At 41.9% G+C, this 24,161-nt stretch overlaps 2 protein-coding genes across 2 annotated transcripts; both read left to right on the forward strand.

Moving 5' to 3' along the window:
- The first annotated feature begins 2,091 nt into the window (after nt 1-2,091).
- tent2 (terminal nucleotidyltransferase 2) lies at nt 2,092-10,937 on the forward strand. The gene is made up of 15 exons (XM_085294205.1): nt 2,092-2,171; nt 2,522-2,679; nt 4,984-5,085; nt 5,188-5,443; nt 5,550-5,664; nt 5,742-5,830; nt 5,940-5,997; nt 6,273-6,339; nt 6,430-6,506; nt 6,658-6,786; nt 6,877-6,920; nt 7,407-7,543; nt 8,526-8,617; nt 8,723-8,802; nt 8,898-10,937. Exons 2-15 carry the CDS (start codon nt 2,558-2,560, stop codon nt 8,982-8,984), a joined length of 1,455 nt encoding a protein of 484 aa, XP_085150331.1. The 5' UTR covers nt 2,092-2,171; nt 2,522-2,557; the 3' UTR covers nt 8,985-10,937.
- Nucleotides 10,938-12,094: 1,157 nt separating this feature from the next.
- Nucleotides 12,095-24,140, forward strand: cmya5 (cardiomyopathy associated 5). The gene is made up of 14 exons (XM_085294207.1): nt 12,095-12,536; nt 13,347-13,992; nt 14,119-16,797; nt 19,776-19,871; nt 19,961-20,179; nt 20,268-20,290; nt 20,849-20,973; nt 21,066-21,200; nt 21,358-21,504; nt 21,733-21,880; nt 21,985-22,118; nt 22,587-22,704; nt 22,778-22,954; nt 23,046-24,140. The coding sequence occupies exons 1-14, from the start codon at nt 12,421-12,423 to the stop codon at nt 23,296-23,298; spliced, it is 5,016 nt and encodes a 1,671-aa protein (XP_085150333.1). The 5' UTR covers nt 12,095-12,420; the 3' UTR covers nt 23,299-24,140.
- The last annotated feature ends 21 nt before the right edge of the window (nt 24,141-24,161 follow it).

Here is a 24,161-nt window from a genome sequence, read left to right on the forward strand (position 1 = left end):
TCTCTGATTCACCAAAATGACAAATTATCAGTCCTTATCAATATTTGTAATATTGGTTCCCATGAATTAAAACGTGCTGCTGTAGCTTTATTCGAGCTTTACTATTGATCCAAGCCCCCCACACCTCCCTCCCTGCCATAACCGCTCCACATCTGGCTGATGCTGATGCATCCGCTTCCCTCCTACTCAGTTCATGTCAGTATTGAACTGCCGACGTCACGACACCATCCTCCGCAGTGACGTCACTCGGAGCTCTAGAGACCGATGCCGTTTGATGCTTTATGAGAAGTTTACTGGGAAGTAACCTCCTCACTAGGGCTGTAAAGGAAACATTATTCCGCTAGTGTAATAGGTAAATTCCTACTTTAATATTCTGTTTGTTTTTTTCTCTCTGTGAATAGCAGCCCCAGGTGATGCAGAGAACAGGTCATTTATTTCTGAAAATAGGAAAAATAAAAATAACCCTTAGAAAAATAAATAACCCATTATTTTGTTTGTTGGCCCTGCTCGTTGCAGCTCAAAATATGATATGATATGATATGATATGATATGATATGATATGATATGATATGATATGATATGATATGATATGATACACCCATACAACTTTCATTTGGGCTTATTGTTTGTAATTCCTGCGTATTTGTTTTTTTTTTTAAATGATATTCTTCTCCAGTTTAAGGGTCATGATTAGTCTACAGGTGCTGTTTTGTGAGTTGCTGTTGTTTTTTTTTTTAATGTATCTGTTGAGTAACCAAACCCTAGAACAGCATCTAATTCTGGGGATACAAATAATATGAAGCCATAAAGTGTAAGCACATCTTGAAGAAATAGAAAAATAGAAAACAGCAAATAATTTATTTAAAAGCAGTTGGTTAATGAAAGCAGCCTATCTTTTATTATGGTGTAGATTTATTAGCCTACCTTCTCACAGTAAGGTCATGTCTAATCACTGAAAAATGGACAGTGTGGAAGGAGAAAATACATTTTTTCATATCAGCTAACAATGATTTAAATTTGTGAATTTTTAACAGCTTAATAGTAGAGAGTGTGGAGAGTGAAGTGAGGATATCTTTTGGGACCAAATCCTAAAGCTTCTCAACAGACAATAGATAATAGATAATATGAAAGGAGCCATTGTGATTTTACTAGGCTTTATCTGATCCCCTGCCCACATTCAAATTAACCTCATTTGAATACACAGCATTGTGCAAAAGTCTTAAGCCACCCCTCATTTCTTTATACTTTCCTCACTTTACCTTTTTATTGAGCCACTTAACACTGACTTATGATGAATCAGTGAATCACGATGCAATGAACAGGCACCTAATTTAAGGGATGAGCCTACGTGGTCTCTACTCATAACAGAGAACTTAGCAAAGAAGCAATTTCAAATTGTATGTTTAGCAGCCTGTCGCAAAAACTGGAAAAAAAAACCAATCCCATTTCTTTAATTTAATCTGTGAAAAATGCACAGACTTTGACAGACATGAGAAAGTATTTTTGCATTAAGATGATTCCCAAGGAAAGACTTGGCATATCTCAAAACTGTGTGCAGTGTGGCCTTAAAAATGTTGTTAAAATGGGACAAGGTGAGCGCAAAAGAAGAACTGGTAGGCGAAAAAAAACAAAACGATCTACAGCAGATGAACAGTATCTGAATATAGATACTAAAATCAGGACAAATCCAGCAAAGACCCAGCACAGGTGTGGGGCTGCATTTCAGGCAGTGGTCTTCTGGATCTTATTGACGATAGAATTATAAACACAGAAAAGCATTGGCCAACTGTGCAATACCATCTGAAAAGCATCTGATATGCATCAGCTTCATTTTTCAGAATTGCACTGATTCCAAACACACTGCCAGTGCAGTAAGAGCATAGTTGAACAGAAAAACACATTGTGGAGCACTACGAGTCATGGATTGGCCTCCCTAGAGCCGGGATCTCACCATATATCATAGATCATACATAACAGTGTGGGATCATCTCGACAGAAAACAGAACAAAAGGCAGGCAACATGCAAAGACGAGCTGGGTGGGTGTTTCCTTTAAAGAACTCGCGGATACGGTCCCTTTAACTCCCTTTTCATGACGTCATGGCATCAATGCGGAAGTATGTACGCAGGAAATTAGCATCTTCAGTTTTGTTTACATGTGACATGCAATTTGGTAGGTGTGTTCGTGTTTTTTGGCTTCAGGTTTTGGGTGAATATTGTTAGAATTTACTGACACATTTCTCCAGGTGCCCCCTTCATTACAAGCATCACAGAAACGCCTTTAATTTTTACTGTTGTCTTCAACGATGTTTAAATTAGCTAGCTAGGCGCTGCTAGTCACCAGCTAGCGAATGTTAGCTTGCTACACTGCGCGTTAAAGTTTCGATTTCCCGAGTAACTTTTCATTACTGTTAATATTATTATTGGATAACAGATGACGCCAGTTTCTCAGTTGACGGTTTCTCTTCCGGTACTCATGATATGGGCTTCAATATCTTTTTTCTTCTTCTTTCGTACCATCAGCGAAGTTGATGCTGGAGCTCTTTAAAGAACCACAGCATGTTCCCCCGCAGAACTACCCCACCGAGGGGACGATCAGCCTACAGTAACGGTCTGCATCCACCGCCACCGGCGCCCCAGAGCTACGATTACAACCACCAAAGTCTGCCAGGTGTCAACAGGTGAGTCCCGTGAATGGAAAAAGTCGAGTATCAGTGTCGGGGGTGTACTGGACAGCAGTTGTGTCAAGGTGAACTGCAGTAAACTTTGTTAGCTGTGGTTGAGATTTCCTGTTGTGTCGGTGCGTTTTGTTTAGAGCTGCAAGGGCTGGTTGATTAATGTTGATATTATTGATAAGTGATCGATTTTATTTGGCACCTTTTTTTTTATCGTTGAATAAGCGCTGTAGTCATTTAAAAATAAAAAAAGTGAAAGAAGATAGTAGTTTCCTATATATGAGACTGGTATGATTTTTCTTTTTACTTGATAGAAAACTGATTATGTAAATATGGATTCTGGTGCTCAGACATTACACATCATTTTTTAATTGGCCAACTGGTCTGCTGGAAATTACAACAGGCAGTGTTTGTCAATTTTATTATAGTGAACTTCATTTAAAAGTCTTGATGTGGGGAAACTGAAATGTTGTTGTGTACTGATAACACTAAATTAAAATGTAAAAAGTATTCACAACAGGAATTTTTCATCAAATTTGGCCAAGCAACAAGAGAGGATGCATATATTCAGTGTACACTCACCAGCCACTTTATTGGGTACACCTGTTTGAGGCTTGTTAAAGTAAATAAATATCTAATCAGTCAATCATATGGCAGCAGCTCAGTGCATTTAAAATATTTAGACATCCTTGAGATGACCTGCTGAAGTTCAAAGTGAATGTCAGAATAAGGAAGAAAGGCTATTTAAGTGGCTTTGAACAAGGCCTGGCATGTTGGTGCCAGACAGGCTGGTCTGAGTATTTCACAACCTCCTGATCTGCTGGGATTTTCCCACACAACCGTCTCTAGGATTTACAGAGAACGGCCCGAAAAGGAGAAAATGGCCAGTGAGCGGTAATTCTCTGGGTAAAATTTCCTGTGTTTATGTCATATGACAGAGGAGAATGGCCAGACTACTTTGAGCTGATAAGAAGCCAACAGCAACTCAAATAACAAGGTTTGTAGAAGAGAATCTCTGAATGTACAACACATCACACTGAACAGCAGCTGGGCTGCAACAGCAGAAGACAACACTGGGTGCAACTTCATTCAGTTTAAAACAAGGAACTGTAGCTGCAATTTCCATGGGTTCACCAAAATTGGACAACAGAAGACTGCTGTGACGTTCAAATGGGAGCGGGGAGGGTCAGAATTTGGTATAAATGGCATGAAAGCATGGACCCATCCTGCCTTGTATCAATGGTTCATGCTAAGGCTGGTGTAATAGTGTGGGGATATTTTCTTGGCATATTTTGAGCCTCTTAGTATGAACTGAGCATCATTTAAACACCACAGCCTACCTGAGTATTGGTGCTGAGTGCTTCATCCCTTTACCACAGTGTACATGTGTGGTAGCTACTTCCAGCAGGATAACACACCATGCCACTAAATTTAAATCATTTTAAACAGTTTCTTGAACATGGTAGTGAGTTCTCTGTTCTCAAATAGTCTCCACAGTTTTCAGATCTTAATCCAATAGAGCACCTTTGGGATGTGGTGGAACAGGAGATTCACTTTTCGGATGTGCAGCTGACAAATCTGCAGCAACGGTGTGATCCTGTCATGTCAATATGAACCACAATCTCTGAAGAATATTTTCAGTACCTTGTTGAATCTATGACATTGAAGAATTTTTGGAATCCTGAAGGCAAAAAAAGGAAAAGGGGTCCATCCCAATGCTAGCAAGGTTAACTTATGGTGAGTTTGTATGTCAAGTGTTGCTAAGTATAGAATCTCTTGAGATTGAGATGTCAGCATACCCCTTCATTCCTCTGAACTTCTAAAGTCTTGCTCCTGACAAGCACCAACCATATTATAAATATATCCATCCACTTTTCTAACCGCTTATCCACTTCAGGGCAGTGGTGGGGCTGGAGTCTTTTCCACTTGTCATTGGGTAACACAGAGAAGCAGACAACCATTCACACTTGCATGTCTGTCTTTGGACTGTGGATAAAAGTTGGAGTATTCAGAGGGAACATGGAAACTCCACACAGAGCAGCTCCATGGGTTTGAACCCACAACCCTCTGTCTCGCAGTCATTTTAAATACAAAATCCAATAATAAATATTGCATTCTAACTTTTATCACATTTGTTAAGGGCAAAGGCCAGGCGTCTCGCTCTGTATGGATTCATGCTTCGTGGCACCCGAGTGAAAGAAAACAAAACAAAGAAACTGAAAAGTTATCTTTTTTCATCATTTATTAGTGGTTGCTTGTTTTAGATGTTTGTGTTCTGTGCAGTAAAATGTGCATATGTGTTTTTGTAAGCTTTCCTAGACGTGAGAGATTGCCTTCTTATGAATGGAACCCCTCACCATCCACCTCTACTGTTCAGCCTCGTCACATGCCAGCTATGATCAATGGGCGCAAGTATGTATTACTATTTATCGATCCAAGAATAAACCACATTTGTCCAAGTACATTGCCTTTTACATGTCTTATCACCTTTCTTTGTCTTCGTGCGTCTTCCAGGAGGCAGAATGATCAGTTCAGCGCTCATCACGTGAAGCGCCAACGTGTTGACACCTCCAGACACCACTTAAGCAGCCCACCTTTAGTTCATAGCCGGCCTCCACATCATCGTACCGACCGAGCGGTGGCACAGCCCTCAAGATTATCCCTCACTGGTTTTGATCACTCTTATCCCGGTCCTAACTTAGACATCCGCCCTCAGGTACCCGCTGTGGTGAAAAGCTCCAGCAGTCTGCATGCCAGCACTACGGAAAAGGTAAATTCAGAAGGACTTAGTCTTTATCTAATAAACGTGAAGTCTGAGCATGTTTACGTGTAGATCTGTTTGGTTTAGTCAGCGTCACATGTTTATGTGCCCTCAGCTGAGTTGTCAGATGGTGGAGCTGTTTGAGGCGTGCCAGCAGCAGCCTTCAGATTTGGAGCGGAAGGAGGTGTGCCGCGCTCGTCTGCAACAAGACATACAGCAAATCTTTCCATGTATGTATGACCTGTACATCCACATTCTGCTCTGTCTTGCTGCTTTGATTTTTATTCACCATGTGCCTTTCTCACAGCTGCGCGGCTTTACTTGACTGGATCATCTATGAACGAATTGGGCTCCCGGTGCAGCGATGCTGATATATGCCTGGTTATCAAGGGAAATGTAACTACCTTTGTTTCTGTACCGTAAATGTCATGGAAATGTGCAATCATAGATACTGACTTCCTGACTTCCTCTTTAACACTTGCAGTGTTCCTTCTTTTTGTTCCAGAAAAAGACTGATGCTCTTCGTGTTCTTGGTCGTCTCCTAAAGTTGTTCAAAACCCTCTGTAAGTAATCAAATACCAAATCATCTATAAAAACAAAATTCATTGTTAACTTTTAAACGGCCGTACACATGTCTGTTTTTTGCATTTATCTAGTAAGTTTTCTTAACCAAAAATACAATTATTGGTGTCCTTTGTGAGCTCTGATATGAAGATTTTCCCTTAGAATTATGCTTTTGTCACTAGGGGGAGCTGTTCACTTAGTGGAAAATGGGTTTCTGTTTATAGAAAATGAAACAAATGACAATGGATCTCATGATGTTTGCTTTGATTTTCAGCATATGTAGAGAGGAATCAGCTGATCAGAGCCAAAGTGCCAATCCTCAGGTTCAGGGAGAAAGGCAGGTGAGAGCAAAGCAGTTACTGGAACAGTCATCATCAAATCAGAAAGCAGATTTATGATGTTTATGATTCTCTCCGGTCTTCACTCCGTAGTGATCTGGAGTTTGATCTGAATGTCAACAACACAGTGGGCATCAGGAATACATTCCTTCTGAGGAGTTACGCCTATGGTGGGTGAGACGGTCAATAAGACCAATTTTGTTCATGGCAGCAGCTTTTCAAACTTCAGCTCTGCCTGTGATCATTTGTTTTTAATCCAGCTATAAGCAACGCATAGGTTACTTGTTCTGACATGCTGTGTTTGTTTGGTCTCTCTTACAGCTGATCTCAGGGTAAGACCCATGATCCTCGTCGTCAAGAAATGGGCACGGTACAATAATATCAATGATGCCAGCAAAGGAACATTAAGCAGCTACACGCTGGCGCTGATGGTCCTGCACTACCTCCAGAGTCAGTACAGTCACACGTGCAGAAAAGATTCCTCCCACTTGTTCTTTTGGCTTAGACTGACTTGATTTGTATATGATGCGTTTTCTGTAGCTCTTAGTGAACCTGTCCTCCCATCTCTACAGAGGGACTACCCAGTAAGTATCTTCTTTGCATTTTCAGTCATTGAAATCTCTTTTTGACAATGTTGTTTTCATTTAAAGCCATTTATAAACAATATTCTTTTTCTTTTGTAACCTACCACTTATTAAGATAATTAGCTACTTGACAAACTGTTTAAAGAATCTCTAATGGCTCAGTCACACTAGAGAAAAATAAGACAAAAACTGTGATCAAACTGGCTGCAGTCACTTTAAGACAGGCAGGTGAAGGTTTGCAAATAAGCGCCATCTAATTTATAAATGCAGACAGACATGCCGACACGTTGCTGGTGGTCTGAGTCAGCTTGTGCCAGCAAGTGCAACTCGTCCGTGATGAGTTTCTTTGCATTAGTGGATTCAACTCAACTGGTTGCATTCTTGTTATGTTCCTATATAAAAGCAAGGTTTCTGAGCGTGTGTCATAAAGTCTCCTTCACTGCTTTCCTTATTATGTTTTTTTGTCCCGTGTCTTGATTTTAACAGGAGTCATTTAATCCTTTAATGAACCTGGACATGGTTCCAGAGGGACCCAAACACATCCCTCCCTACATCTCGAGAAACCAGTCCTCTCTGGGGGAGCTGCTTTTAGGATTTCTCAAGTACTATGCCACAGATTTCAGGTATCTTCCAATGAGTATCATGTTGAGTGGCTCTTTACCGTGTTGGTTTTCTTACTCCCTTTCTTCATCTCCAACTCTCCTCGCCAACTCCTCCTCCCTCTCAGTCCTCCGTTTCTCCTCACTGTCTTCTGTCCCGCTTCCTCCTCCCTGGTTTCATGTTTCTTGCTGAGGGGCAGGAGCAGGTGAGACCTTTGGCCTTACACAGCACTACCATGACATACCACGATCCCTGAGTATTGGTGCTGAGTGCTTCATCCCTTTACCACAGTGTACACGTGTGGTAGCTACTTCCAGCAGGATAACACACCATGCCACTAAACTTAAATCATTTTAAACAGTTTCTTGAACATGGTAGTGAGTTCTCTGTTCTCAAATAGTCTCCACAGTTTTCAGATCTTAATCCAATAGAGCACCTTTGGGATGTGGTGGAACAGGAGATTCACTTTTCGGATGTGCAGCTGACAAATCTGCAGCAACTGTGTGATCCTGTCATGTCAATATGAACCACAATCTCTGAAGAATATTTTCAGTACCTTGTTGAATCTATGACATTGAAGAATTTTTGGAATCCTGAAGGCAAAAAAAGGAAAAGGGGTCCATCCCAATGCTAGCAAGGTTAACATGCAGTGGCTATATATATATATATAAAAAAATTTCTTCGGCTTATTTTTTTCAAAAACAGTGTCAAATATTTTGTTCCTGTATTTTATTGTGCCTATCTGGTGTTCCCTGCTACATGGTTATGTGACCCTCTTGTAATTCTGATAAAAATAAGGGCTAGGTTTGTTTTTTCTTTGTTTTCATGACTTAAACTAAAGCTATCTCATTCTTGGGAGAAACTTAATCTGTCTGCACTCTGTTTGGAATAAAGTAGTATGCAAAGGCACTGCTGTAGTCCTTGAGGCGCTTGAAGATTGCGTTAACCTTCAGTCTAACGAGCACTGAGTGTAATCCCTTTCCTGTTGCTGTCTTTGTCTTGCAGTTGGGATAAACAGGTGATTTCTGTTCGAGAAGCCAGAGCGTTCCCTAAGAACAATTCTAAAGAGTGGAATAACAAATTCATATGTGTGGAAGGTATGCAGTTTATTGGAAGTAACAGGCCACAGCCACCACCATTTAACATCAGCATCGCTGTGAGAAATGTCCACAGTAATCCAACAGTGACTCCTTTTGTTTCAGAGCCTTTTGAAAGAAATAACGTCGCCAGGGCCGTCCACGAGAAGCTCAAGTTCGATGCCATTAAAGCGAAGTTTGCTGAGGTACGTTGAAGTTTTGATAACCGTGTTCGCTCTTCATTCTCCAAGCCACTACGGGCCAGATATGAGTTATTCATAATCGGCTTCTGTCTCCTCAGTCGTGTCGGTTACTACACGAGAGGAAGGAGCTGAACTCGATCCTCCCTTTCAGAGCCATCATCATTAAGGAGTCATCCAGGGGATGAGAGATTCCTCTAATTAGATGAGCTAACTGGTGTCCTCTACCTCAAGACCATCTCCTGAAACAGTGCAACAACATGTTGATGCTCTGAGAGAGAAACCCTGCTGCCCTGGCACCTTCATGGCCGCTTCCGTATCTGTTTTTTCTGTGGCTGTAATATTCAAAATGGACCACCGACTTCAAATGCATTGCTGTCAAATTTGTGTAACGGAGGATAATACAGTATTTGAGGGAAAATTTTATTTTATAGAGATGCTAGAGGCCTCTGAAATTAAAATCCTGTTACCTAAACTGATGACAGAAAAATGCTGAACCTGTTATAAGAGATGGATATTGCTGCTATATGGCCCGTTTTCCCTGCAGGGAATATGTTTATCAATGAACTGGGAGATGACTCTTACATAAAGTTAACTTCAATGGAAGCAGCAGCATTTTATTTTGAAGGGCGAGTCCCAGCCACTGATCTCGGTTAAATTTCCACATTATTAGAGCCATACTGCACAGCGTTGTATTTAAAAACGATTCATCTCTGCCACGTATTTACATGTACAGTCTGTCATGGTTCTGTCTGGACCAACTTGTAACATCAAAGTTTATTTTTTATTTTTATAGGTCAACAGTGAGAATGTGGTGGATTTAAACACGTCAGACACTTTCTGCTTAAAACCGCATTAATTGCCCTCTAGTTTCCCATGCTCACCGCCTAAAGCTTAAGTCAGTGTTGTAATTTGAAGTGCCCTTATTATACTCATTTAAAGGCTCCTAAATGTCATTTGGTTCTGCTAAAATTCTTTACACGCTTCAAAGTGCAAAAGAAATCTCCCACTGCTTTGCTGCCTCTGTCTGAAACACACCTTTTGTTGTCTGGAGCGCATAAAAATTCTCGTATTCACTCTTGCAGTCGTCTGCAGAATATTTGGTGTTCGATTTCTCGTAGCTGAAACATTTTATAGCTGGCTACCAGAAGCTGTACGTACTGCAAGCAGCTGCCTGCGCCTGGACTTAATCAGGTCCCCACTGTTTGTCAGAGGGCATATCAGACTAGCTTAGGTGGGGAGGTTGCCAGTTTGTTACCTAGTGATGTAGATAAGTAACTGTAGAAAAGCGTGGATTGCAAATGAGGTGTTTCAGGCAGTTAAACAGCTGCTTTTTGGCTGTTATAACTTTGTAAGCCTTTTATATGCACACAAACCTTTCAACAGACTTAAGGAAACCCCCAAAGCACGATAAGGGTACTTTTAAGTCACTCGAGGGCTGCAAAGAGGCCAGACTCTAGATTTTCCCCTGGTCCATATGTCCTGCATCAAGAACTCATTGTCTGGTGTAAAGGCTGTGCAGTGTCATTTTAGAAATGTACTTGATGAATTTGGGCAAAACACCTGTTATCCACTCATGTTTGGATTACTTATACATAGGTTATTTAAAGAATTTACACTTTGTGTAAATTTGTCTTTTCTTTCCTGTTTTTGTACATTTTGTGAATTCCTGACTTTTAAATGTTTATTTAAAAAAAAATTAAATCTCTAAAGATGTATGATTGTTTTCAATGTATATTTTGGAGCTTCATGTGAAGTCCACTAAAATCTTGGCTATGCAAATAGCGCCAAAATCAGATTAAATTGTACACAGGCTTCGTTTTGGGGGGTGTTGTTCGTAATCACATGTCAGACCATTTGAAAATGTAACCAGCAAATTAAGGTTTATGGACTTTTTTTTTCTATAAATACCTTGCAAATGTTTTGGAGCCACCTTTTATTTCTTTGTTTTCTTTCCGAGGGTTCAGACGTTCTTGAGCAATAGTTTTCCAGGTTTTCTGGAGGTCTTTCAAGGTTTTTTTTTTTTTCTTTTGGACATTTACTGCTTATTCATCCATTTTCCCTTCGGTTCTTTTTTTAATGTTGTTTATTGACTTAACACTGATATGTGAGTCATTAAAAATCACACCTACCTTAGGGGATGAACCAGTGTTGTGTCTACTTAAAACAGACAATTTAGAAAAGACTGAATCAATACTGGCACATTTCAGAATGGTGTTCATTGTGGCCTTTTGATGAAAATGGACAGGATCAAAGTAGAATGTATCTACAACAGACTAACAGTACTTCAATGCCATGTGAGAAATGCATCTGGCCCTTCAGTTTATACATCTACTGATCGCTAAAGCCTTAGCAGAAATGCTCTGGTGAATGTCAAGAAACCATAAGCAAGGGAAACGGGGACAAAAGGCTGAGCTATGCCAAGTGAACATGAACATGAATTTGACTGCAAATCAGTGGCAACAGGTCAGAAATTAGAAATTTTGCATTCAAGTTCCAAATTGTTATCAATATGCACAGAGGAGTTCAGGAGAGAGGTACAACATTGAGGGTCTACAGCGTTTGTAAAACACAGTGGAGGGTCATTTCAGTCGGTGTTGGGGGATCTTTTGAACACAGACAAGCAGCCATGCAATACCATCTGGAAACCATCTGATTGGCAACAGCTTAATTTTTCAGCATGAAAATGATCACAAACACAACAAATGAATTAAAGCACACTTGGACAGAAAATCTCTGCATTTATTTCCCATTTTCTTAGCAAAATATAAGGCTTAAAAGACTTTTGCTCAGCTGTATTAAGAGAATTTCCCAAGCACAGTGATGCAACCATTCAAAGACACATCATTAACCAGTTATACAATATTTTATTTATTCTGCATCAATCCACATGCGCTGTGCTTAACTTGGAACAATCATATCCATGGATGTGACAAGTCGGTGATCTTTGGTTTCCTCAAGGTAATGCAGTTTATTCAACCTCACCCTTCACGAGCTTATGTGTATAATCTTTTCTAAAGCTCTTTAGAGAAATTATGATCTTTTTTATTATATTATTTGCAGCCTCCTCTGGCAGCAGTGTGCCGCTTGCTTTTTGTTCTATGGTTTGACGCTCTATTACAACTTGTTTTATGACTCCTGTATAGTTCTGGTCAGCGGTTAGATAGCTTACAAGATATGTGGGTGTGTGTTGCCACCAGCAGCGGGGTGGCAGGCGTAGTGTTTCAGCACATGGCCTATATTTAACTGGGGGAAGGGGATTTTGAACTTAAAGTCATATCGTCATATCAGCTGCCACTGGCACACACAAAGGTGCAATGAAACACTGCTTTTTAAAAAATTTTGAAACTCTAAATTCTTAATGTTCGCTGTTTGTGTGTTTGACTCAGTCTCTACTGATATGCACCCCCACCAATTGCTTTGCCCTTGTCTTACTTGACTCCCCACTTTTCATTCCCGGCTCTGTCTATTTCTGTCCTTCGCTGAGTCAGATGGACATCTCCCAACTTAGAATGACACAAACAGGCGGACCGACTACCAATTCAGAGTGACTCAAAACATCAGGAGGACTCTAAAAAACAATACTTGGAGTTGAAAAGAGAAGATTTGGGGGAAATTACCAAGATGGACGAATGTGAGAGTCTGTATTCGGAGATGACGGAGCTGCAGGAGTTTCAGTGTGAAGCTTCAGATGTCATGAGCCAGGATGATGAAGATGAATTGGAAGAGCTACAAAACAGGTGATTTACAAAAAAAGAAAAAGAAAAAAAGAATCTGAATAACCTCATTTTTATTCATATTATCTCTGTTTTAGAGTGATTTTTTTTAAAATGTTAGCTCTTTGTCTCTGAGCTTCTTAGCATCAAATAATTTGTTATAAACAAGGAAAGGAGAAGATGTAGCTCATCTCCATCTGGAAAACATAAACTCAATTTAGTTTCCATTAATCTCCATTAATCTAACTTAATGCCTTAAATAATCACGTAAAGAAGTGTCGGTGTGGCAGCTATATCAATGTTCGATGTTGTTCACCACAACATGTTTTACATCTCATTTTTATACTAGTTTCCTCTACTTATTCTTCCCATTTCATAAATAGTAGAAGAAACTGATATGTTGGATGCATCCCAGAAGGCCAGGCTTCGCTTTTCTAATATTACATGAATGACGCCTTGGGACGTCACCTTTCAGGGGGCTCTGGTGTATTCATAGCCGGAGGGATGGCTCAGAGCGCATCAGATCATTATTTTTTCAGATCATCACTCTCACTGGCAGCTCCGCACCAAACACCTGGTCTAATGCTGGAGATCTGCAAATCTCAAGTGATCATCTTGAGAAAAGATTAACTGGTGTTACTGTGCTTTCATCTTAGATTAACTCAGCTGCCTCGGTAGTCCAAAATGTTGCTCGAATATGTTTTGATTTGATTAATTGCTTTGTCCTCAGGTTATATTTCCATGAGCTGTGCCAAAAAAGATCTCCTCTTGCAGTCATGCCTTTCCTTCCTCCCTCCTCATTCCTCTCACTCTGTCAATTCCTCTCTCCTTCAGTCTCCGAGAAGTTGTCCAGGACCCATCGGTGAAGCCCAAGCTCCAATGCCTAATGGTGGATCCGTCGTTCTCGATGGTAACAGTTCAGAGCGAGGACAGTGGTATTGTTTGGGAGACGGCCTCTAGCCGCTGCTCTACTCCGTGGGCTTCTGAGACGAGCTCCACCTCTGAAGCTTACAGTATGGAGGGCTCTGGAGCTGCAGGAAAGATCACCATCGTCTTTGATGAGGAGAAAGTAGTCCGCAGGAGGACGAGGTCTGGAGGAAGAAGCAGTAGGCTCGGGGACAGGCTGAGCCGACCTGGTAGCTCAAGATCGGCTTCAGCTCTAGGCGTGGAGAGACCGGAGATGGCAGAGGTTTCACTTCCCAATGTCAAGCAGGAAAACAGCAAAACAGAGACGGACTTGGAGGAAATCAAAAGCAAAGATCAGCAGCTTTTTAGTTTGATTTCAGAGGGCTATGAGATTCTTAACATTAGAGTCCCCTCTAAACTACCCACTGTGGACGAGGAGGAGAGTACAGAGCTGCAGGACAATTTGTCTTATCTGGATCAGACTCCAAAGATCAAGTCTCATAATCACATTGAGTGGACGTTGCAACATAATCAAGTCCTGCCAGAGGGGGAGGAAATACTGGAACACCAGGAGGTACTTTTCTGTTTCATTTGAAAGATTGTTATAATGAACTTTGTGATCTTTATTATGCTTCATTTGTCAGTTTAAGTGTTACAGTGCACTTTTTGGATTGAGATGCTGATTTTAATTTCTCCACAGCAAGATTCTTCTCAGCCATCAGCAGACACAGAGCGTGGACACACACCCACTCAGAGAGAAAGCACCGGTGACATTGACTATTTCGAGAAGTTTACCCTTTTGGATGTGGTGGCTTCTGGAGAACAAGCAGAGCTGCAGGAGGAGTTTAAACAGCCTGCAGCAAAACTCCAAGCTGAGGAACAAAAGCCTGCTGGAGAAACAGCCACAGGCGCCCCCTCTGCATCTGAGGACTCTTTCGTATTTGTTTCGGACGTAGATATAGTTGGGGAACACCTTGATGAGGTCTTCTATGGAGAAGGACTTCCTGCTGATGCACTACATCAGAGAGAAGAAGACAAGACTGAAAGCCAAGGAGGGATGAGAAGCAGACGAGAAAGCCAGAGGTCAACGAAAGGGAGCGGATCAGTGTTGTTTGAGAGTGAAGAGACCACTCTCACGCCCATCTTTATCTCTCCTGGACCTCCTAAGATCATTGACCCGATCCTGCTGGAGGAGCCCACTGCCATGTCCTTCATGTACTCTGACCTTTACGAGGATGCTGTGGGTGAGAGGAGGAAGAGTGATGAGGAATACTCTGAGGCAGAGAGCGTGGCATCTGAGAAGTCTTACAGGAGACGTTTGTCAGATTCAGAGGAGGCACATGGGTACCTGGAGAAGTTCATTTTAAAAGACGAATCTCCTACGCTGGATGTTCAACCGGAGCCGGTGGCCAGTGAGAGCGAAGGAAGGATGATGTGGCCGCAGAGTAAGTTTGAAACGACGGGATGTTTAATACGAGTGCCAGAAGAAGAAAAGAAAGAAGAGGTAAAGAAGGAGGAACCAGAGGTGCAGGAAGTGCAACTCTCTGAGGCTACTCAGGAGGAGACTATAGGAGTGACCTCGGAAGATTCAGGTCAAGAGTCTAAACCACCAGAGAAAAAAATGGAAGATCAACAAATGAAGCTTGAAGATAAGACAGACAAGACCGAGTCTTCTGAGTGCAGCTCAGAAAAGCCACTTCCTGAAACTCACCAGGCGGACTGTAAAGTAGACCATACACAACAGAGTGAGGGTCATCAGAGAGAAGAAGAAAAAAAGTGTGAGCAAAGCTGCACTGAACCTGAGCATGCCTGTGAGGAGGTGTTAGAAAAGACTGATGAGAAGACACCTGTAGTGCGTGCAGATATAGAAGAACCTGTAAGCAGTGAGGTGCCTCCTGCAGTCAATATATCTGAAGTACAAGCAGAAGCCTGGAAGACGAGTTTGCCTGAGGAGGTTGTTTCTGACACCAAAATAGAGTCTGCTGATGAAGAACTAGTAACCAAAGCAGAGGACTTAGCTGAAGTGAAGGAACCTGAGACTGTAACACAGGAAACGTTCACTCTGACTGAACCCTCGGCTCAAACACCAGCGTCACAGCACAGAGAAGCCGAAGACGTTGGACCTGTTGAGGTTATCACAGACTGTGATGCTGCAGTGCACACTGTTGTGGAGGTAACGGAAAAAGCAGTGAATGAAAAAGAGATTCAAACCCAAGTTTGTGTCGATCTTCAGGAAGTGAGAAGTATTCCTGAAGGACACGAACCTCTGACAGGGGAAACTACTGCTGAGGACAAGTTGGATAAAGAAGGGTTAGAGGTCACAGCCACGTCCATTGAAGTAACCAAGCCTGTTTCAGAACCAGTCATGACAGATGCAGATGAGAAACTTCATGCAACCCTTAAAACTCAGCAGACACAACAAGACATGGCTGATGGTGGATCAGACAAAACAAACTCTAAAGTACCCGCAGAGACCAGTAGGACTTTGGTTCAAGACATAGTGACCGTAGGTGATGAGCTAATCCTCCTCGTCCCCAAAGGAGAAGCTGTAGAGATGGATGTAGAGATCAGCCAGTGGTCAGAGAAAGATACGGTTCCTCTCCCTGAGTCTAACAGCACAGCTGAACTTCAGGCACTAGTAGAAGAAACAATGATGGAGCCTGAAGTCAAAGTAGAACCAGAAACCTCTGCAGAAGAAAAAGAACAAACCAGGAATGATTTCGATATGGACTATTCGCCACCGGCACCTGTAGAGGAAGCTGACTCCAAGGAGGCGAAGATTCAGAGACCCATAGAAGAAGACAAAATCATCTTTACTCCCCAACAGGATTCATATGAAGTGCACAGAGAGGAAATACATCCTGAACAAACAGTCGTAGAACAGATGGCAGAGATTCACGAGATGGAAGAAACGAGCGTTATTAAAGCAGATCTAGTTCCACATGTTGATCTGCACAAAGAGGATGTTGAGCAACAAATGGAGCAAGATTGGGGATTAGCAGAGTGCCCAGATGTGCCTGATGTTGAGATGGAATATGAAGTGATTTCTAAACAGGATGCAAAGGAGATGCCAGAACCTGAAACACAGAGAGATGTGGCTGGGCTATTACCACAGCCTACTCTGAAGAAAGAAGAGGATGAAGAGATGGTGGTAGAGAAGGTAGATTATTTCCCAGAAGAAGAAGAAGAAATGATTGAGGCTGACTATGAAATAATCGACGCAGAGGAGGAAATGCAGGCCCAGTTAGCTGCTGAGTTACAGGGGATGGACTGGTTCTGTCTCACCTGTGGATTTCTGATGTCAGAGAAAGACTGCATGTCTGGAGAGCATCACAGCCACGATGTGACTGCCGTGGATACGGCTTACGAAGAAATAAAGGTAATCTAATATTGAAGCACAGCTACACACGCAGGGCAGCACAGTGGAGCAGCGGTTAGCACTATCTGTGTGGAGTTTGCATGTTCCCCCATGTCTGGTTCTCTCTGGTTCATGCAGTTCTCGGGGTTAGGTTTATTGATGTTTCTAATTTACCTCTTGGTGTGAATTTGAACGGCCATCTGTCCAGATTGTGCTCTGCCTTTCGCCCTATGGCAGCTGGGAAAGGACCTACATCCTACAACTAATGCTGAAGTAATTGCTCTCTATGGTACCTCACCTGATTTTGTCTAAAACAGCCTGTAAGGGGTTACCTAGCCTACAGTGGTTATTTCCTAAAGCCTAAAAACAAAGCCAAGAGCAGTAGTCAGGATATAGTTTCCTTTCTGAACTATGATATAGAGTGCAATACAAAAAGTAGCACAGCATCATGAACTGAACAAAGCAGAACACCAGTTTTTATACCGTAAAATCAAATCAACATTTTTTATTTTCTCTGGTTCCAGAAGGTCAAAGTGGCTCCCGACTGTTTCATCATTCAAACATGTAGCTGCTGACACAGCACAAAAACCACACTCATGACTGACGAGTACTGCGATCAAATAGCAGCTCATTATCCTACATCTCACCAGTGTTATGAACTCTTGTTATGAACATCACACATTTTACGGGCATTCGTTTATAATAAACTGGTCTTAGATTAGTCAACATTTCCATTCAATGCCAACAGGCCGCCACTTCTCAGGCTGCAGCCAAGCACATTGAATTGTAGTGATGCAATGCTCTGCTTTGATCGGTGCAAAGGTCCAGTGTGACATCATCACGTAGAAAATGATATGCAATCCGTACACACACACACACACACACACACACACACACACACACACACACACACACACACACACACACACACACACAGGCGCGCTTTCCTCTCTCGCTGTACCTCTGGGTGAGCTTAGGGTCAGCCATCACGTGTGGAGATGAAACCTTCTAACAATCAGCTATTTTAGTCTTTTTCCTCAAATTAAAATGCAAACAAACACAGATCTGCATTTTTAGGCTGAAGGTTCAAGACACATTTTATTGCAACAATCAGAGAAAACGCCTAAACACACACGCCTCACTAAGGGATAAGTTATTTTGGCTTTTCCATGTGGTCTGTCAGGAAACACCTGACAACAGGAGAGGGGTATGTCAGACTTCTGGCACTTAAATGAAGAGAAAGTTGGAACAATTTTAAGAAAGATTGAATGTCATTTCCAGCTGATATTTGAACCAGGTCTTGATGATGTGCGATCCACCATATTTATGTGAAGTATTGACAGCTCTAGAGAGTAAACAACATAAAGATCAAAAGAGCAAAGCTCTAATCTAAGTCTGACTTCAGCACCAAGAAGTGCAGTATATTCAAGTACTCCACAGAGGAGGAAAATTGATCCTGGCATGCTCACCAAGGAAACTTAGCAAACCTGTGTCCGGTCCAGTTCTCCAAGCTAGAAATTGCATTGCACTGCTTCACTTCTACATGCACAGGGGGCTGTTTGTCAAACACGCGTTAAAGTGCTCTGTAATGTTATAAATCTGCTCTTAGATGAGAAATTCATGGCATTCAGAAAAATAAAGACTGGCTTATTTTAAGCATCAAACATTAGCCAGCTGACCCTCAGACTAATTTAGAACTAAGATGTCAGGGCCCATAATTTGTGGTTGAATATTATGGAGCCGGCAGTGTGAAGGGAAATACCTTTTCAAGACCACAGTTACTGCTTTGAAAATTTACTGTGGTCATGATTGTTAATAACTCAAAGAAGTGGCTGTTGTTTGGAAAAAAATCTTATTTGAATACATTCAGACATATGACTAAAGTCTGGCTGTTGGTAAAGCTAAAGGCTATCTCTGTGTGACTGGCCCAGGGTTGTGTATGCAGGTATGTTCACACGTTCTCCTTCAAACACCTGTTAAGACTCTTAGCAGAGAGCAGAGAGCGGTCAGTGACCACATCTTGACCCAGTTAAATGTGAGCTGCTTGTGCTGAAGCGGTGACAGGGGATCGCCGCTGCTCTTCTTCCTGGAATAACGTCTCTGATGGCTCTCCTTAAAGCTGCAGCAGACTCGTATTTTAACTTCAGGATGAACCCGTTTTATCTCTCTGAATAGTAACAACTTGCGGGAGGGATTTGTTTAATCTTTAAACAAGATAAAGAACTCGACAGAGCAATTGAGAAGTTGTTATCATGAGTAAAAAAGAAAGCATGTTGTTTTCAGTTGGTTAATAATGTTGTGAAAGATGAAACACCTTCTGTGAAACCCTGGCAGAGATACCAGCCCACAAAGAGATCTGTATTCTTGTTTATCTGCTAGATTTTCTTTAAAACTTTATAATCTTTTGAGGTTACAAACTCTGAGAGAGCTTTGGCTCAGCTTTGGCATCATATGCAAAATATTTCACTTCGCACCTTTGCATTATTGTCAGAGTGCTTACAACTGATATTTCAATAAGAAGAGATCACTTGGAAGAACTGAACATCATTTATTGAGACAGAAAAACTTTTTAGCAATTAGACTTTGACGATGGTGGTACAAAATCCCAGCACTGACAGGATTTAGGACAGGAGCCCCCCGAAGTCTAGATGCTGGTGGTGCTGAAGATGATGACTACATCCAAGCCTTCTTGGATGGAGCTTTAACTGAGGTGTCTGTGAGGTGGAGATGGGGAGGAGAGTCTGAAAGGGAGAATGACGAGAACACAGATTTAAACCACACAAAGTGGATGCTGATTGGCTCAAAGAAGGTGGGCAAGAAGATGACTGGACTAGAGTAATGATGTCAGTATTGAGACTGACAGGATGGGGAAGCAGTAGTGATGTAAAGACCAGAAAAGCAGCTGAGCACCCAGGAAAGCAGGGAGATGAGTGATTGCAGATCTTCGTTACTGAACTTACGCACAAGCTTCATTTAACCTGTAAGTGTTTGTAAAACAGGAGTCGCTGAGTGGTTGGATCTCAGAGCTTCAGGAGAGATCGGAGAACATCGAGGACTTGGTGTCAGAGCTGGAGCTTGCCTACAACTCTGTGGAGGTAAAGCATGCTTTAGTTGCTCTAAGCAGCACTGTTAGCTCATGGTAGAGTTTAATCAAAAGCCTCTCTTTGCTGTTCGTCTGGCTCAGGATCAGTTCATAGAGAGCGAGGCGGCCATGAAGGCTCAGAACAAGGAGATGATGGATGTGGTGATGGAGCAGTACAATAACATGTCTGTCAGCATGGAGGAGGAAAAGAAGACCAAGCTGGAGCAGCTCTATGATCAGATTGTCTCCTTCCAGGAGAGCATTGACTCGGCCAAGGCCATTCTGGAGACCGCAAGCAGAGAGGCTGAGACTGAGGCCAGCGTGAGTCCTGAAGCTCCTCGGGTTTATTGCTCATGAGGGTTTGTGTCAAATTTCTAATAAAATCTTCTTCAATCTACTCCCCCACTAGTCGCCTGAAGACATTCATGCAAGGTAATTTGCTTTCAATTAAAGATTTGGGAATGAGTGTGGTTTCCCAGGACTTTAGTGGCAACCAGTTTGGCATGCTGCTTGACCTCCAGAACCTCAACCTGTGGAGCATGCCGGTATGCTGGATATTAAAATGCATGAGTGAATTTTTGTTTTATTATTACATATCTAAGAAGCCGTGACAAAAAGTCAAAAAGCGCTAATTTATTTAACCAAAAACATGAATTTAACACCAACAAGTTTTGCCAAGAGGTGTGAAGGTCAGTATCATCAGAAGACAGATTTTATAATTATACTGATTGCCACAAAATAAAGATCCATGTGGTGTGTGCATGGGTGAGGGTTTCTAACTGATCTACCATAGCATAGAAATATATAACATATAGGCTGCGTTTCCCAGGCATGAATTAAATGCAGTCTTTATAATGGAGATCGTCACTGAATTTTTCTTTAAGGTTAGGTTCAGGCTTAATCTATGTCTGGGAAACTGGATGATAAAGTTGGACAAGTGAGCAGATCGCTCACACTTTAATGCTGATTCACGTTGTGGTTTATGGTCAGGCTTACAGCAGCTCTGGACTCAGCCTCGACAATGGAGCTGGGTCCCAAGGGACTGCTGGTCTTTGAGGACTATGCCAAGGCCAACACTTCAAGCTCCAACCTCGCACAGCGAAAAGGAATCCCAGGTGGGTCTGCTGTGAGCTTACCCTGTGTTTGCAGATCTCATGCTATCACACGTACGTATATGTGGCATAAAGCTTCCTGCTGTGTGTCTCAGTTCCCCAGAGGCCGACACTGCTGCCGCAGGAGCCGGGCTCAGCCACCAGCACCAGCGTCACAGTTTACTGGAAAGTCAACCCTGGAGATATCATAGACTGCTTCCAGGTCTACTGCATGGAGGATCCACAGGGCGGTAAATACTTACAGGATGTTTCTTAAACTGGAAAATTGTGGAAGACTAATAATGATGTTGAACAGTGAACAAATTAAAAGGTTTCTGAGTATATAAATGTAAGGAGGTGTTTGTCTTCAGGGTTACATTTGAGGTGTTTTATATCTGTGGTCCACAGCTGTGTCAGAGGAGTACCGTGTGACAGTAAAGGAGAGTTACTGTGTCCTGGAGGACCTAGAATCTGACAAGATGTACAAGGTTTGGGTGATGGCTGTCAACTATACAGGCTGTTCTCTGCCCAGCGAGAGACTCACCTTCAGAACTGGTCAGTCTGCACGCTGGACTTATAGCAACACATCTGTTGTCTGATAAAAAAGTTGAAGAACTGCTTTCATTTTTTCCTGACATGCTTGACAGAATTCAGATTTCTCCTCTGCTATATTAAGACAATGTGCTTGGAAGCAATCTGGCTGTTTGTAGTTTACAGACGAAGCAAGAAAAGTCCTGCAAAACCATAAAGGTGTACTTTTCATTAGTTGTCTCTCTCTGGCAGCTCCTTCAGTGCCAGTGATCGACACAGAGCGCTGCAGCATCCTGTGGGATTCAGCTACTCTGAGGTGGAGCTCAGCAGAACGGGCTCCTGGACAGAGTTACACTTTGGAGTACTGCCGACAGTATGAACTGGAAGGAGAAGGGCTCAGGTGGGTGTTAACCAGACCGGTAAGCACACTGACACATGTTACTATACTAGATGTTTATGTAAAATGTTTGTTTGTGCATATATTTTTGCTGATGTGACTCCCAGATCCATCTCAGGTATCAAAACCTGTGAGCAAAAGATTCTCCTGCAGCCCAGTGAGAATTACCTGTTTTACATCAAAGCTGTGAACGAGGCTGGAGCCAGTGAACAGAGCGAGGCTGCACTCATTTCCACAAAAGGTATCAAGAACACACACTTCACAAATCATGTTTAGAAATTTAAAGGATGTACATGACATCATGGGCATGAATGGTACAGTAATGTGGTGCTTTAGATTTCTTTGTATTGTTCTTTTTCCAGGCTGTAATGATGCTGTTGATGTGCAGCATACATCTTTAATGCCTTACAAGAGAACAAGAATTGTTTTGTTTTTTTCTCTAATCCACACAGGGTCAAAAGTATGCATGCAGGCTTAGCAAGTTGCACCCAAGAGATGTTTTTTGGTAGCCATCAATAAGCTTCTGGTATAATTCTGACTGAATACTACTCTACTTGGCAGAATCGGTAGAGTTCATTTAAATTGGTAAAAAGAACAGTCCACGGAAATCTTGATTATGATGATTTTATGTTCACAGGTGTGCAACCACCCTACAGAATCTCTGCTCCCCTGCTTATGTTTTTATACTGTCTGTTACTTTTGTCTTGAGGCACGAGGTTCCACCTGCTGAAGGCATCAGCTCATCCTGCTCTCCAGCTCTCAGAGAACCAGACCACTCTGCACTATTCCCAGGATGCACACAAAACCACCTCGCTCACAGACACACAGTAAGTGTAACCCAAGAACACATCCAGTAGACCTTATTAGGAATACTCTTTTTAAAATCATCGTGTCCTAAAGGTGTCCATCCATCCTTGGTGAGCTGCTGCCAGCACGAGGGATCTATTACTGGGAAACCAGCGTGTCACAAAGTACGGCCTACAGGCTCGGAGTGGCATACAGCACAGCCAACAGAAACAGCTCACTGGGGGAAAACAGCCTGTCCTGGTGTTTGCAGTGTACTCCCTCACCATCAGGGTAAACATAAGGAATTTTCACCCATTGCTGTGATGTTTCTGATAGTTTTGGTCTTTAACTTCCACTTTTCTCTGTCTTTCTGCCCCTATAGTTTCAGGTATCAGTTACTCCATAATGATATTCAGTCCAGCGTGTTTGTAACTGAGACGCCTGACAGAGTGGGCACTCTCCTGGACTACCAGCTCGGTCGTCTGTCTTTCTACAATGCCCAAAGCGGTCAGTTATTAGGCACCTTCAGACAGAACTTCACTCAGCCATGCCAGCCCGCTCTGGCTTTGGAGTTGCCTGGCAGCCTGGAGCTCAGCATGGTGCCGGTGGTGCCGGAGTTTACCAAGGACAGCTAGCTCTGCTAGTAGCCTAACACAGTGGAGAGTTTACAGGTCACGATGGACTCTTAAAATGTTGAAGAATAATGTAGAAGAGATGATTCCTCTAAAGCTAATATATGGGTTTGTGTGTTGTTAGCTGACAGAAGAACGATCACTTCAAGCATCCTTGGGTTTCTTGAAAGGTGGAATACAAATCTAAGTTATTATTATCAGTACTTCAACCACATAAAGCTTTAAAAGCTAGTTTTCTGCAATTGAATTCAAATTATATATGTATCTAGGTTAAAAAAAAAACCTAAAAAGGACACTTTCAATTTAGAAAATAGAGCTTCTATTTCATATAAATGGATTCAAATTAAGTGCTTTGATTTATTTCCCCCATTGATGAGCGAGAATGAAAAATGAAATGTGAAAAATGTTATAATTCTGAACCAAACATGTGACAATCTTTTACTGTTTTTGTAAACGTTTTTCTAATTTCACCCAGTTCATTCAATCCCTTCACCACAGATGCTGTTAGTAAATGCTCTAATAACATATAGACATCTGAACACAACCTCTGCATAATTAGTCCTTCAACAAATTATTACTCAAGGTTTTTTGGGGTTTTTTTTGTCACCACAAAGTTTTGGACTGAGTTTGTGTCTCCAAACATACACTGTGGCACTTTTTAAACTGTTTCATAATGTGAATATGTTTGTTTTGTGTAAATAACCTTTTTAAAGAGATGTAATATCAGTTCTTTGTTTCTTATGTGTGACTGTCAACAAATGCAGATCAGCTGTTTTTCTTCTTCTGTCTTGTAAAAACGGATTTTTCTGGTCTGAAAGAACATGATTATTTTTCTATCTGCTCAACTGAACTAATTGGTTAGACTC

Source organism: Mchenga conophoros, linkage group LG12 (assembly GCF_057382185.1).
Source record: "Mchenga conophoros isolate Kocher_MC1m ecotype Shallow Benthic linkage group LG12, M_conophoros_male_GT1.1, whole genome shotgun sequence".
In the NCBI taxonomy this organism is placed as follows: Eukaryota; Metazoa; Chordata; class Actinopteri; order Cichliformes; family Cichlidae; genus Mchenga; species Mchenga conophoros.

What these genes read in the sequence shown, in the direction of transcription:
- cmya5 (XM_085294207.1), top strand. Translation starts at nt 12,421, where the DNA reads ATGGACGAATGTGAGAGTCTGTATTCGGAGATGACGGAGCTGCAGGAG. An exon ending in CTGGAAGGAGAAGGGCTCAG is followed by an intron (nt 21,881 to 21,984) that starts GTGGGTGTTAAC and finishes TGTGACTCCCAG; the next exon opens with ATCCATCTCAGGTATCAAAA. An exon ending in TGTACTCCCTCACCATCAGG is followed by an intron (nt 22,955 to 23,045) that starts GTAAACATAAGG and finishes CTGCCCCTATAG; the next exon opens with TTTCAGGTATCAGTTACTCC.
- tent2 (XM_085294205.1), top strand. Translation starts at nt 2,558, where the DNA reads ATGTTCCCCCGCAGAACTACCCCACCGAGGGGACGATCAGCCTACAGT. An exon ending in TCTGAGGAGTTACGCCTATG is followed by an intron (nt 6,507 to 6,657) that starts GTGGGTGAGACG and finishes TCTCTCTTACAG; the next exon opens with CTGATCTCAGGGTAAGACCC. An exon ending in GGTCCTGCACTACCTCCAGA is followed by an intron (nt 6,787 to 6,876) that starts GTCAGTACAGTC and finishes CGTTTTCTGTAG; the next exon opens with CTCTTAGTGAACCTGTCCTC.